This window comes from Amphiura filiformis, chromosome 14, assembly GCF_039555335.1.
Source record: "Amphiura filiformis chromosome 14, Afil_fr2py, whole genome shotgun sequence".
In the NCBI taxonomy this organism is placed as follows: Eukaryota; Metazoa; Echinodermata; class Ophiuroidea; order Amphilepidida; family Amphiuridae; genus Amphiura; species Amphiura filiformis.
Window position 1 is genome coordinate 25565452 of NC_092641.1, and position 14368 is coordinate 25579819.

The 14368-nt window shown below is 38.1% G+C and overlaps 1 protein-coding gene across 1 annotated transcript; it reads left to right on the forward strand.

Moving 5' to 3' along the window:
* The first annotated feature begins 487 nt into the window (after window positions 1-487).
* On the forward strand, window positions 488-13746 carry LOC140169320 (solute carrier organic anion transporter family member 5A1-like). Its single transcript, XM_072192577.1, has 8 exons — window positions 488-899; window positions 1692-1856; window positions 2029-2227; window positions 3254-3389; window positions 5091-5299; window positions 5792-5856; window positions 8041-8267; window positions 11802-13746. The coding sequence occupies exons 1-8, from the start codon at window positions 488-490 to the stop codon at window positions 11853-11855; spliced, it is 1467 nt and encodes a 488-aa protein (XP_072048678.1). The 3' UTR covers window positions 11856-13746.
* Window positions 13747-14368: the final 622 nt, after the last annotated feature.

The following is a 14368-nucleotide window of genomic DNA, read 5'->3' on the forward strand; positions in this document are numbered from 1 at the left end:
CAATATTAACAATGCAGTAAGTGCTTTTAAAGAAAAAATACCCGAATTTAAAGGTTGCAGTTTACAGCGATCAATGGTTATTACGCTAGCATTGTGGCATGTAAAACCCTCTTCGCGCTGACTTCAAATCAATACAAATAGCTGCAACTTTTAAATTCGTGTATTTTTCTTTAAAACACTGCTATGTTGTTAATATTGAACAAAATCGGACAAATGAGGTATCAAAATGCGCGTAAATAAATCATCCTTCTTTCTATGTTGAAATATTGTGAACACAATTATTAGCTCTGAAGCTATAGGCGTGTTTATATTACTGTTTGTGCAGACATTAGATAATAGTAATATTATTATGTATTCAAAGTGGTTTGGTCAGCCACCGACAACCTAAAAACAATTCAAAGTTAAACAACAAAACCTACTAGTATTTGTCAACTTCACCCTGTGGTGAGTGCTACGAACTATTTCTTCAGATTCAGAATATTTTAAAATGCTATTTCCACGTTATTTTTCAGCATTTTACAGTACGATATTTGTCGGTGGACCGGCCTTAGGGTACTTTATCGGCAGTATTTCAGTGGAGTATTATGTTGATTTCGAACGCATCCCAGAAGACCAAATTCCAGGCCTTTCACAATGGGACCCGCGGTGGATCGGCGCTTGGTGGATTGGGTTTGTTGGAGTTGGAATTCGTATGCTGTTAGCTGCTGTACCAATGGCACTTCTACCAAAAGATCCCAGTGTTAATGTTTGTGTAAGAGATACAGGCGTGAACAAGAATGCCAGTAATCCAAAAGCGGCTGGCAATGGAGAAACTAGACAGGATACGGATTCTAATGGAAACTCTAATTCAAAGGATATTCTCGTCGTGAGGAAGGACACTTTTCTGGAGCATGCGAAACGTACGTATGTTGCACATTAGTTCATTCAAAAAGAAATTAATGGCATTGTTTATCCCTTAGTTTTGAGGCTTCTGTATACCATTATAACGAATGCTCGACATAATTGTTTAGATCACAAACCAACCTGAATGTTTATGTTAGGGGCCCAAGCAAAAACTCGAATGTAATAAAAGGTTGGTGGATACGGAGGTAACCAGTGGGGTCTATTATGATGATTATAGAATACCACTGATGGATAAATAATACAATGTCATTGAAAAATATCGTTAAAGTTTGTTCGTGTTGCACAACCATTTCAAATTCAGGAAAGTTGGCCATATGGTGGAAGAGTTCAACTCCATCCATTGACCTTGAGCTATTTTGATATGATACATAATGACACTTATATAGATGGTGCAAACTATTCTTAATTTTAAAAAAGTTTTGCAAAACGAGCAATTTGAGATATATTTGGTTAATATCAGAGCATTCTATAGGTTTTGACCCCTGCGGAGGTCAAAACTTTGACCTAGCTGTTGCATTTAACTCAAGAATCATACATCGCATAACTCGGGTGAGGTATCACTTGCATGGTCCCGTTTTATTGTCAAAATGTAGTCAAAATTGAATAAAAGTCAACATGAAGAAAAACATTTTCGAAATGTTACCAAAAAGTCTTGTTAGGTCCGAGGTCCACTAGAACATTTTCTTTCATGACTTTTCATGACCCATTTATTTTTTCAAATAAATAATAAAAACCGAGTCTCTAAGTTAATTGGACAGACAGTAATATTCTTCCATTTCGTTTGATAGGTTTTATTCCCGTTATAAAGCGGATCTTTCGTCGCCCTTTGTTGGTATTTTACATGCTTTTTCTTACGGTGGAATTGGCTTGTATTGGTGTCTTTGTTACCTTCATCGTCAAGTACTTCAGAATAGAGTTCGCAATTTCTGGGAAACGGGCTGCTTTCCTAAACGGTAAATATCAATAATATTACTACTCTGAACAAATTCATCAGGATCGATGGTAAAAATGTTCTCAAGGCAGGAATCTTGTTCATTTTGGTTGTGGTGAATGGTAGTGTTTCTAGATCTTATTGGCAAACTTTGTGACTAGATTTTAATTTTATTTGCTTTGTTGATTATGTAGGTGCTGTTTTGATACCAGCGGCCACGTTGGGATTGAATGTATCTGCATTTGTGTGTCGTCAATTTAGGCTTACGTTGAAGCAATGTGGCATGTATGTGCTGGCCAACAATATTCTCACAGTGTCATTGCTGGTAGCAGCAACATTTGTAGGGTGCAAAAACCCGCCGATTGCTGGTGTAAACAATGAATATAAAACCAGGTAAGATACCACATCACATAAGGCACCACATCCAATTTGGTACTATAGAACTAATGACCATTAACACCACTCCCTGGAGGTGTAATACATTGTATCAAGATTAACATTGCATAGTTTTATTGTTATTCATTTGAATAAAAAACGAATGCACTGAACAAATGTTCAGGGTACGATCAAAAGTGCCATCGGTACCTCTCCGGAGGGCTCCGGGCACCGATAGCGCTATAGGACCACAAAGATGTTGTACCTAAGGATACAATATTATATCGGAATATTTTCCGTATAATGCAATCAAACAATATCTTAACACTTAAGTGGCAAATTTACTTTTTTACTCCGTTTGCACCAATGATCCCCTTCCTCTTCAGGATCGGTAGAAGAAGGTCAATCAGAAGGCTCTTATGTTTGATCCAATAAATTGTACTTACTGTGTACGTTTCGATAACAGCTCTGTCAAAACTGAACGAAGGCTGCTACTACTAAGAACTGATCATCTAATCACCTATTGATGTCATGGTGATTGACTTGATGTTGCCAGTTGATTTTTCCTGTTGGATATTGACCAGTACAAATATAGCATTACTTCTGATGAATTAGTTGATTAATAACAGGCATCAAAGCAACATCGACGGTCGATGCAAAGATCGAATAAATTTGTTTCTGGTGCCTAAGTCACAACATGTTTTTTGGTCCTATAGCGCTATCGGTGCCCGAAGAGGTACCAATGACACTTCTTATCGTACCCTGATAATTTTTACAGTGCATTCGTTTTTTATTTGAATGCAAAACAATAACACTATGCAACTGTTAATTAATATGCTTGATACAATTTACATCTCCAGGGAGTGATGTTTAGAGTCATCGGTACCTAACCGTGCACCGATAATTCTATAGGACCAAATTGAATGTGGTTCCTAAGGGATTCTAAGATTCTCTATGCTCTCCACTCCTTGCATTTGCTCTTCACTTGTAGTTCTTTTTGCCCGCCTTTTTACTAACTGTAACATTCGTTTTTAAAATTTACAGCTTGGACAGCATGGACTGCAACTTTAACTGTGGCTGCAATTCGAATATTTTTCGTCCAGTATGTGGTGCTGATGATGTTTCCTACCTGTCCCCTTGTAATGCTGGGTGTCAAATAAAGGACTTGTCCAATAATACGGTATGAGAAAAACTTTGTTTTCGAAGTACTTTCTTCCATGATACACCTCGTAACAACATTAGTGAAAAGTATGGCCTATTTTAATACAAGCAAGTCTTGGGATCTGCTTGGAATATGTCCCCGGAACAGTGACGTAGATTTCTTTTTGACATTGTGGGATGGGGTTCAGTGGAAAAATTGTCTTGAAGTATAGTGAATCAAGCACCTGTTGGCAACAAAAGAAGTTTATGGTACAAATGCACGCGATGCGCGCGAAAAAGTTTGGAGTATTGAAGCTAAACTGGTGACATATGGTATAAAAGGGGAATAAATGGGAATAAAATTGGGGTTTAAAGGTTTAAATGACTAAATATGAGGTTAATTAATAACTCTCAGAAGTAGGCCTACTTTACCTTTTTCTTGGGGAGGGGAGCTCCGCCCCTGACACCCCCCCCAGTTACGCTACTAGTCGTGACATTATATTTGATCATCGTCTTGTAGGCTCCTGGAAATTTAAACCTTCCCGCATCCTTGTTGAGAGATGACTTATTAACTTTGATATGCACTGCCTCTTTAACGCCTCCTTCAAACCACCTTTGGTCACTGTCCAAGATCTTGACCTGGTCGATATGCATCAAATTTCCTGGTGACTAAATGTGAATATGATTTGAGACTTCAGATCTATATATCTTTGCGGCTCATTAGCCAAAGCAAACAAAGACTAGAGCTATTTCAGGATTCTATAGAAATAGGTAGAAGACTATTATCCTGTACAGCTAGAGGATTATTGATTGGTATCACTATCAAATGAGAATCATGTCGCACCAAATGGAGGTACCTATGAATGCGACCTTCACGCACATTTTACACTGTAACTCAGAATACAATTTGTCGACTTTACTGCTCATTCGTAGTGTACGGCCACATATGCTCTAGGATATTTCTTAAAAAAAACCAATGCTTTGTTTTTGATATTGAGTAGCGGTGTCGTGAGTTTTCATGCGCGAGGCAGAGAATGTTTTACAAGGTGGTTAAAAACAGTTTACACTATTCAACATTGGGGAGACATGTCGAAGTTGTACCTGATGTCAGAGGTCGTATATTAGGTAATGAAGAGGATAAATTGGACCATTTGTTAATAATGGATAATGCAATATCATATGTTACACATTAATGCAAGCGTCAGTTTGAAGCTTGAACCTACCCTCCTGAAGCCTTCGACCTTACATCGGTGTATAATCGACGCCAAAGCCGTGCCGGTAGTGCCCTACATGTTTCTCGTTGCCAGTTTAACACTTGTATCAAAGTAATCAATAATTCTATTGTTACTAAGAGTATAATAAGCTTACATTTATGTCTGTACAATTGTTATTGTACAGCTCTATTCTTTGTTTGATTTTATGAGACCATGTGTGGATTATAGAGCATTGTATTTTATGAAGTATCTATTGGGTATTAACATGAGGGGACATTCCTGAACCACGTTGACTTGATGACGTTTTAAAGTAGGCGCCCCTTTATGGCTATATGATATCCGTTCCCAGCAGCAAGCAAAATGAGACATATGATGTAATACGGCACCTCACACGTCGAATAGACGCCGATGTAGTGTCGAAGGCTTGAGGAGGGTAGGTTCATGTTTCAAACCGACGCTTGCATAACGCGAATAATAGTCGCATTATCATACTAATCAACTTTATTTGTTTATTATTGTATTGGTAGTACTCGTCAACGTACAGCGACTGCACGTGCGTACAAGAGCCGCCAACGTCTATATTTGACGATTATCCAGAATTCGGCAGTGCTAAGTCTGGGTTGTGTGATAGAGAGGATAGTTGTGAAACTAATCTATACATTGCTGTGTTTCTGTTGGGTTGTCTTGCTTTTTGTCGCTTTCAAGATAATGCGCCTATGAGTCTGATTCTCCTAGGGTAAGTTGATTTTCGGTCTGTTTTTTCATTGGTATTGATATTTCCCAACCGGTTAGTTGTGCCACGCGCAAAAATATCTAGCATTCCAAGTACTTGTCAATGTAAATTATGAAACATGATCGTCATCCATGGCGTTGTCTTTTTTAAAGACAGTTCTTGTTTCTGATGAATCAACTTAAAGCAATATTCATATTGTAATAATATCTCACAATTTTAGATTTCATCTTCACGAAATGATAAAATGAGATATTATGTTCAATTTTGATTTGGACCCGAGATAACAAAATAACAATTTAATTAGCTATTTCTTTCCATTGATTGTGAAAATGCATGTATCAGCGATTCTGACTGTATAATAAGATTTTATTGTATAATCTCGGGTTTTAGTACTTTAGGCATTGGTATTTCAGTTAATCAAAATACATTACAATAGTTTAAAAATCGGGATTTTGACGTCACTGATTAATATATTTATTGATTCATATATTTCAGAAACACAGAGACAGAGATTAGAACTGTAACATTAGGATTAACCAAGATTGTTCAAGATACTTTTGGTAAATATCATTCGTACATCTTTTTCTGTTTTTTATTCTTTCTTTCTCTTTTCTTTTTCTACATTTCATTCTTCCTCTCTTTCTTTTCTTTCTTCACTTATTTTTACCTCCTTTCTTCTTTTCTCCATTTTATTTCTTTTTTGTTTAGATTTCTTATATTTTGGGCATTATATTGTTCTTTGCTTTGTGTCCAATATCTTAAAACTTATTGCATTGGGCAAATGTATGGATTAATTACTGATTTGCCTAACATCTTAAGCCAGTAATAAACTACGTGTTTACTCTCATTGGGAGCACGGTGGCCGAGCGGAAAGGGCCCCGACTCATAATCCGAAGGTTACAGGTTCGAGCCCCGGCGACACCATCGTGTTGTGCCCTTGAGTAAGGCATTTTATCTCGATTACTCCTCTCCGCCCAGGTGTAGAAATGGGTACTGGCATTCTTAAATGCTGGGAATGTAACAGACTCGCTGTGGAGGAGGTGTAGCGATCCCCCTATAGCAACATTACATGGAGGAATCTGGCCCAATCGCCAATGAAAGAGAGATGGGCACTCCGATCACTCTTTTTACAGGATCGTTGCCTTTACCTCTATCTTTTAAACTACGTGTACGTCCGACAACTAAAGATGGAATAATAGTTATTATCACACGAGGAAATGAACACAAACGAATATGGTGCTTCACGTGTTGTAGGCCTAAGTCAGGTCTGTGGTCAAAAGTTTTAATCAGTAAATACTGTCTGGATATCGTATTAAACACATGTGATACATTACCATCGTATTATTAATAAAAAGTCCTAATTTCAACACAAAAAAGTCATTCCCCTATCAACTTATTAAAATAGACTTTCTTTGAAAAAAAAAATCACTGGAGCCTGATGGGAAATACCGGTCAGACATTTCACAATCCAAATCGCTACTGCTCCCTGCTGTTATAGGGTGCGTGATTTCAAAATGTTTTACTATCGTTGAACAGGCAAAGTTCGCAATACTAACGGCGTCGTTATTTGCCAACCTTAATTAACATGATCAAGGGGTCGAATATGAATTATTCATAACCGATCGATAACTGGCCTCATTTTCTAGCATGCAAACCAACGAAATTTGTTATAGGGTTGTGTTGCTAATAGAACAACCGGGAATATAGTGTCAGCCCCTTGATATTAGTTTATGCAGAAATCAAAGGGAAATTTGACCCTACCTCAAGACTTCACCATTTCGTTGGTGAAAATGTGTCTAATCTTTTACCTTGCTGGACAAACCCATAGGGTGAATCTTGACCCAATGAGTTTTCAGATGCTGTGAATCTTCAACCAAACAAATAATCGCAAAAGTGAATCTTTGACTAATCTTTACCCTCGTGTAGATTGTTATATATACTTTTAAATAAAACCCAGCACTCGCAGATCAGGTGAATCTTGACCTAATAATTTTGTTCTTGTGGTGAATCTTTGCCTAAAAATGATTTTTGAAAGGTGAATCAAGGTGAATGGCATGTGGAAGGTAGGTTCAAGACTCGCTTTGACCCCTGCATTAAGGGAAACAATGTTTATTCGCAGATAAAACCGTGAACCATTTCCTGATGGCAGATCACGATTGTGATATTTTGTGTTGTGAATGGGTAACCCAGTGGGCACAACTGACGTTGAAATCACGTTGAAATCAGGTTGAAATTTCGACGTCAAAATCAATTTCGACGTTGAAATCAGGTTGAAATCACGTTGTATTTGCAAATGGACCTCAACCTGCTGGATTCAACCTGATTTCAACCCGATTTCAACCTAGAGGTTAGTTGAAATCAGGTTGAACTTTAAACGTTGTATCAACGTTGAAATTTCAACCCGATTTCAACTAACGTCTAGGTTGAAATCAGGTTGAAATCAGGTTAGGTTGAAACTTCGACGTTGTATCAACGTTGATTCAACGTCGAAATCCTAACCTGTGCCCACTGGGTAAGATATCAACATCCACAAAAACAGAAAAACAAAGAGGTCGTCTTTCTTAATCAGGTAATTGGCAAACATCAAAATCTTATTTGCCGGTTTGAACGATTCTTGAGTCTTGACGGTCAAAGTTTGCCGAAATTACCGGTTCTTTGATTTATTTATATAAGTTGAACAGTAGGTATATTGGTTACACCCAGTGCTTATTAATGTTTTTGTTCCACTTTTTCTAATGTTTCAGGTTTTTTCCCAACCCCCATATACTTTGGCGCAATTGTCAATACTACCTGTACTCTCTGGCAGTACACATGCGGCGAACGAGGCGCTTGTTGGCTCTATGATATCGTCAAACTTCGCTATGCTCTCTTCGGACTTAATATCGCCCTACGAATGCTGCAAATACCAATATGTATTGGGATAATTCTGACTGTGAAGGAATACTTGACGAAAGAAAGCCCGGATGAGAAGGTATGCCTGCTTCTTGAAAATAGTTCAGGAAGTTGAGATTTTGAATTAGGGATTCAATCAAGTTTCACCGTTGTTCATCACCGATTAACAACGATGCGTCCGCGTCGTCTGCGTGGTTTACTTCGCGCTGCCCGAACGAAATAAACCACGCAGACGCGCCGGACGCGAGTTGTTAATCGGTGAAGATCGTATACTTCACATGATCCTTTCATGAGGAATGTCAGTTAATCATTGACAATCAGCCTTATCCGCAACTTCCAAATACTGAATTCAATTTGAAAGCGTGATACGCACACAGATTTCAGTCATTACGAATTTTACTCGCTATCACGTAACGCGGATGCGTGCTTGCGTTCGCGTATACGCTTACCGTAAAAATATGGATTCATCACGGATTAACAACGGTTGACTCATCTACAAAAGTATAGGAAGAGGTGTTGAATAAGGATTCACTAATATTATGTAACTCCACTTGTCTGTGTTTAGGTCAAAGCAATCTTTTCACGCGAGCTCGATGATTGGCCGAGTCCAGTCGAAAGCCATACTCCCTCTATATAAGATATAACCTTAATCTTACAAACAGGGGGTGTAAATTTCAAATGGAGTCACCCATTCAGGTAACCCCATTTGGAATTTATACTTCCTGTTTGGAATATTAAAGTCATGTCTTACACGGGGTGTATGGATATCAACTGGAATAGCCCATCTTCATCCATAAACAAATCGGTCCAACCACCATCCCGAATAAACGCCTCAGGCGAAGGACACTTTCTGGAAAGCTGGACAGAACGAGGTCATCTAGTGTAGGCCTAACTGATTCCTTATTTGGGTCTTCATAGCCTAGTCCTGTTGGTGGTTACATGACAAACTGATACACGGGTCACATCATAGGAAAATTTATTACTTTAGCTAAATCTATCAAGAATAAGATCAATCGGCATAGTAACTTCAGGTTTTGGGACACTTTGACCTCTGACATATCGGGAAAATTGTTGTAATTATTAATAATTAATTTATTCTTGTCATAATGTTATCATTAAAAATACTTCAGTAATTGATTCATGACATAATAATGATTTTTGAATTTGTTCTTGTTCTTGTCAAACATTTTAGATATTCTGTACGCACAAAAACCAATTTTTCTGAATTGGAGGGCAAAGTGTCCCAAAACTGCAAAAACTGTCCCACAATGTATTGCAAACTTCCAATGTTGATTTGGCTCATTGCTTGAACTTTAAAGGGAACTGTAGCGGAATGTTACCATCTTTCTATCTAAAATATATCCGCAAAACAAATATGTGACCCCTCGGCACAACCTAGCCCTGAAGTCGCCAATCATCATTTTTGAGATATTCAACCAAAATATTCTGCTTGAAATTAGCTTTAAAATGATGTATATCATGTCTATAGTACTTGACATTTAAGTAGTGAAAAATCAATAAAACAGTCGATAAATCCTTTGTTTCCTATTGTTTATTGTAAGGTTCGATGGAGCATATCTCAATAGTGGCACTGGCGACATCCGGGCTCAGTTATGCCGAGGAGTCACATATATGGTATCAATATTTTACTATACATTGGCTCGCCTCAAGGTCGTTATAGTGGCGTAGTTGCGTATTTTGCAGTATTCGATCTCCGAATATACGCACTAGTACAAGTGCTGTTTTTCAACACGTTTATCGCGCAACAACGAAAAAGGAATGACGTCACTACCGAACTTGAGGGGAACCGACGAATATAGGTTTGGTTCAAAAAGGGTCATAGACACGGTTCGACCAACGGATTAATAAAAGGGAAGTGCGGGCAATGTTCAGTTGTACAGTAATACTATATTCTGCATATGTCCTTGATTAAAATGCATGTCCTTGATTATAATTTGCTATCAGAAAAAGTATTAAGGTTAAATACAATGGATTTTCAAGCGTATATACTTGGTGTATCAATCTACATGCACAATGACCACGAATCTATGAAGCCGTGACACGTGAGTCATCCTATGTTGCAGGGATAGGGAGGGAGGGGGCGACCATGATAGGGGCTGCCGGGGTGTGGGAAGCCGGTTTTCTGCAATTTTTCTATGGTATTTTATAAATTTTAAATTTTTTATCCTTAGATGATATCTGTCGTGAAATAAATCAATGCCGCTATAGGATATAATAGGCCTAGTAGGCCTACCCTGAGTATGCAATATATACAACAATAACTACAACAACAATAACAAAACCAACAACCAATATCTAATTTGTAAAAAAATATTCATAGGCTTATTTAGTTTAGATTAGTAGGCCTATTCCTGAATTATACAATAATAAAAAAAACCGGCAAAAACAATCAATCACTGCAGTCAGAAAGAAAGACACGAACAAGAAAGAAGACAGAAAAAGAGAAAAAAGGAAGAAAAAAATAGAAAATACTAGAATTGGAACATACAGGGACTCGAACCCGTACTAGTTGACCAGGTCAAAACAATATTACATAGTCGAGAAGATTACAAGTAAAACGCGCAAACCGATTGAGCTACTGAGGAGGCTTACGCAAGCAGATGGTCTCAAACTGACTATGATATTCAATAGTGCATGCAGGCTGTTATGATAAACAAACGCATTACCCTCGCAAAGTCGGTCGCATCGATGATGAAAAAACTCGTTTTTTGCAAAAGTAGCTTCAATTTTGAATGAAAATCAAATGGTAGAGTAATCGACAGACCGTTGAGAAATAATGTTGGTAGTTAGATGTCAAAATTAACGTTCCACAATCAAGATATCGATAATGTAACAAAACAGTTTTTTCTCAATCAAGATTCTCGAAAATGTTCCCCCAAAACGGGCTTTTAAAATTTAATTGGTACTGTATTTGGTTCTTCCCCATGGCAACATTATTTTTTTGCTCGATTTGTAGTACAATACAAAAAAGAATCAAAAGAAAACAATCACTTGGCGTGGTTTTATACGGAGCGCACATTTGAAAAAAAAAACGACATGGAACGCGTTTTTGATCTTGTGAACATGGTGCGTAAAAACGCTTTAAACGAAGGATTTTCAAATTTATTCAAAACATTTGTGTAAACACACAAAGAAAATGTTAAGCTACATCCAATGAACATTTCACTCGCTGCGATATCTGATTACTGAGAAAACTCTGTTTTAGAGAACAACTTTATACGTCTTTTATACGTTTCTTAGTGTAACCTTAAAGGATCTGACTATAGGCCCTAAGTGTCCGGGTCCGAGTCCTAGCCCGAATGTGGGTCAGTGTTTTAGTGATGATTTCATCAAGATTGCGCTTCCATATGGTCACAAAGTGCTCTTTATCCCAGGATTAGCGGTTTCGAACACCACACACTTTTCTCCTCCATTGACCATCGGTCTGGGGAATCTCACCGATTAAATCCTAAGTATACTTGTTTCTATTTTAATAGTATTATGCATGAAAAAAAAAACAATAATAAAAAAAATGAAAAAGAAACATGCTCATTTGCTGGTTTTGAAAAATGATATTTTTAAGTACTTCAAATGTTTGTTTTCTAACTTTCAGAGTCCAAGTGATTATGCGCAGAAGGATGTGGACGATAACACAACAAAACAGTGATAATGAGGCTGAAAGAACAAGATACGATGCTTTTATCATGTTTATACATTCGTCATATCTTAAATTACTGTCGTCTGATATCTGTATTACATGAAATCAAACCTCGACCGGCCGTTGACCGCCGGTTCGGCCCGGTTTTGTCGGGTTTCCATTGTTTAGAACAATAGAAACTGGACGGAACCGGGGTGGCAACCGCCGGTCGGGTTTTGATTTTATCCCTAATAACCAATGTTTGATTGGCAAGTTCCGTTGATTAGTCCAGGAAAGTGTAAATCCTCTTTTGTGGGGTCAGCCCGTTATCTTCCGAAGGGGTGTTATCCCATAGAGACGTTATTAAACGTAGGTTGTGGTACGGGTTAGGGTTGCGGTACGGGTTAAGGTTAGGATACTGGTTTAGGGATAGTGTTAGGGTTATGCTTCTCTTGTTCACTTTGTAATAGCGTCCCTTCGGAAGAAACGGGTATGAACCATTTTTGGAAGTGAGAAACAGGTGAGCAGTATAATAGACCTACAATAATTGAGATGCTGAAGCAGGTCAAAGCAGGTTTCAAGAGATGGCGCTATTCGCCAGCGAAAAATTACGTGTAATCCGATTATCACCATTTCAACTGAATCACGCTTTTGATTTCTGCACTACGATCGAAATGATTGCAACACAAAGTCTATGACATGTACAACCAAAGCCAAAAGGTGCGTGATCCAGTTACCAGGGAGTTACGTAACCACTTTGCTGGCAAATTACGAACACAGAGTACGATCCAGGTGGTGTGCAGCATGATTTACTAGAATAAACACAGACGGCAAAACCGCTCACTCGTATGGCACGTATTTTGTCCAATAAAAGAATAAAATGGTTTTCTAGGTGAATGGACTGGTGTCTTGATTTCTTGATCCAAAAAGCAGCTACTAGTATGTCGATCAAGGAACCAGGATTTGCCATCGATAAACATGGTTTCTTGTTTAAAAATCAGGGATGGGATTATATCCCTGAAAAAACTTGCGCAGTATTGATGAGTTGACTTCAGACGTCACTGTCTGGCAGTATTCGCACGCATCGCTACCATTTCCATGATTGCTTTTTGCCTGGCAGTATGCGCGCGCATCATATTTGTTCAGGAATATGCTTTTAATACTCCGGCCACATCACAATAAGGCTATTGAACAGTGTGGTGGTTGTATGCAGTTCGTTCATGCATATCGATATACCAGTCACTTGGCTTTGTTGATAAATATTGAGGTCAACTCATCTTTATAGGGACCTATTGGCGTTCTCTCTTGGTGTATAGTACTTGCTATATGCTCTCAGCTGCCGTGATCACTGCTTGCACATAGAGTGATTGGAGCCTAACCAACACGGCAAATTTAAAACGGCGACTCTGATAATGATAATAAATTTTATAATTATTAAATTTGTACTGTATTTATTTAATTTGAAGGTTAGCTTTATGGGATTCATTATCGAACCCCAACGGTTCTAGCTTGTATTAATATTATTTATTAACGTACTTGTTTGGAACGCCAGACAAACCTTGTTAATGAAGAGTTAAGGAAGTAAGCAATTGGTTTAAAGCTAATAAATTGTCAATTAATGCTACCAAAACAAATTACATGATACTTGGCACACCCAAAATGACATCGATGAATCAAGACCTGCAAATCACACTAGATCACTCGGCTTTAGAAAGAGTGCATCAAACTAAATTCCTTGGTGTACTAATAGACGAATGTCTCACTTGGAAATGTCACATAGATTGCGTATCTAGAACAATTTCAAGAAATGTCGGTGTCATGAATAAATTGAAACATTTTGTTCCAAATCGTATTTTATTTACACTTTATTGTACGTTAATATTGCCTTATTTGAATTATGGAGTACTTTTATGGGGAAATACATGTAAAACTTACATAAATAAAATTGTCAAAATTCAAAATAGTCTAGGCCCTGTCCTACAGACCCGTATACATTTTTCAAAGAGGAAAGTTTGAAAATTGATTCGAGTAGGGTATGCATAGGTCTTCAAATTCTACTAGGTGGAAAATTCCAAACCCGGGCAAACTCTGTATATGGCCATTTTTCAAAATGGCCGCCAAAATGTACTTATGAACCAGGTAAAATGACAATAACTCTGAAACTTCTTGACCTAGAGGGGTGATTGAGGTGGCTATCCCCACTAAATCAAGGCTGTTTGATTGAATGAAGGGGGTTTCATTGATGTCTGAGGTCCAGGACACCTGGAATCCAAGATGGCCGCCCGTAGCAACCATAATCATCATATTTGCCAGATAATATGACAATAAATCGGAATCTGCCAGACCTACAGGGGTCATTGAGGTGTCTATCCCCACTAAATCAAGGCTGGCTGAGTGAATAAAGGGGGTTTCATGGATGTCTGAGGTCCGGGACACCTGGAATCCAAGATGGCCGCCCATAGCAACCATAAATCATCATATTAGCCAAGAGAAATGACAATAATTCGGAATCTGCCTGACCTACAAGGGTCATTGAGGTGTAT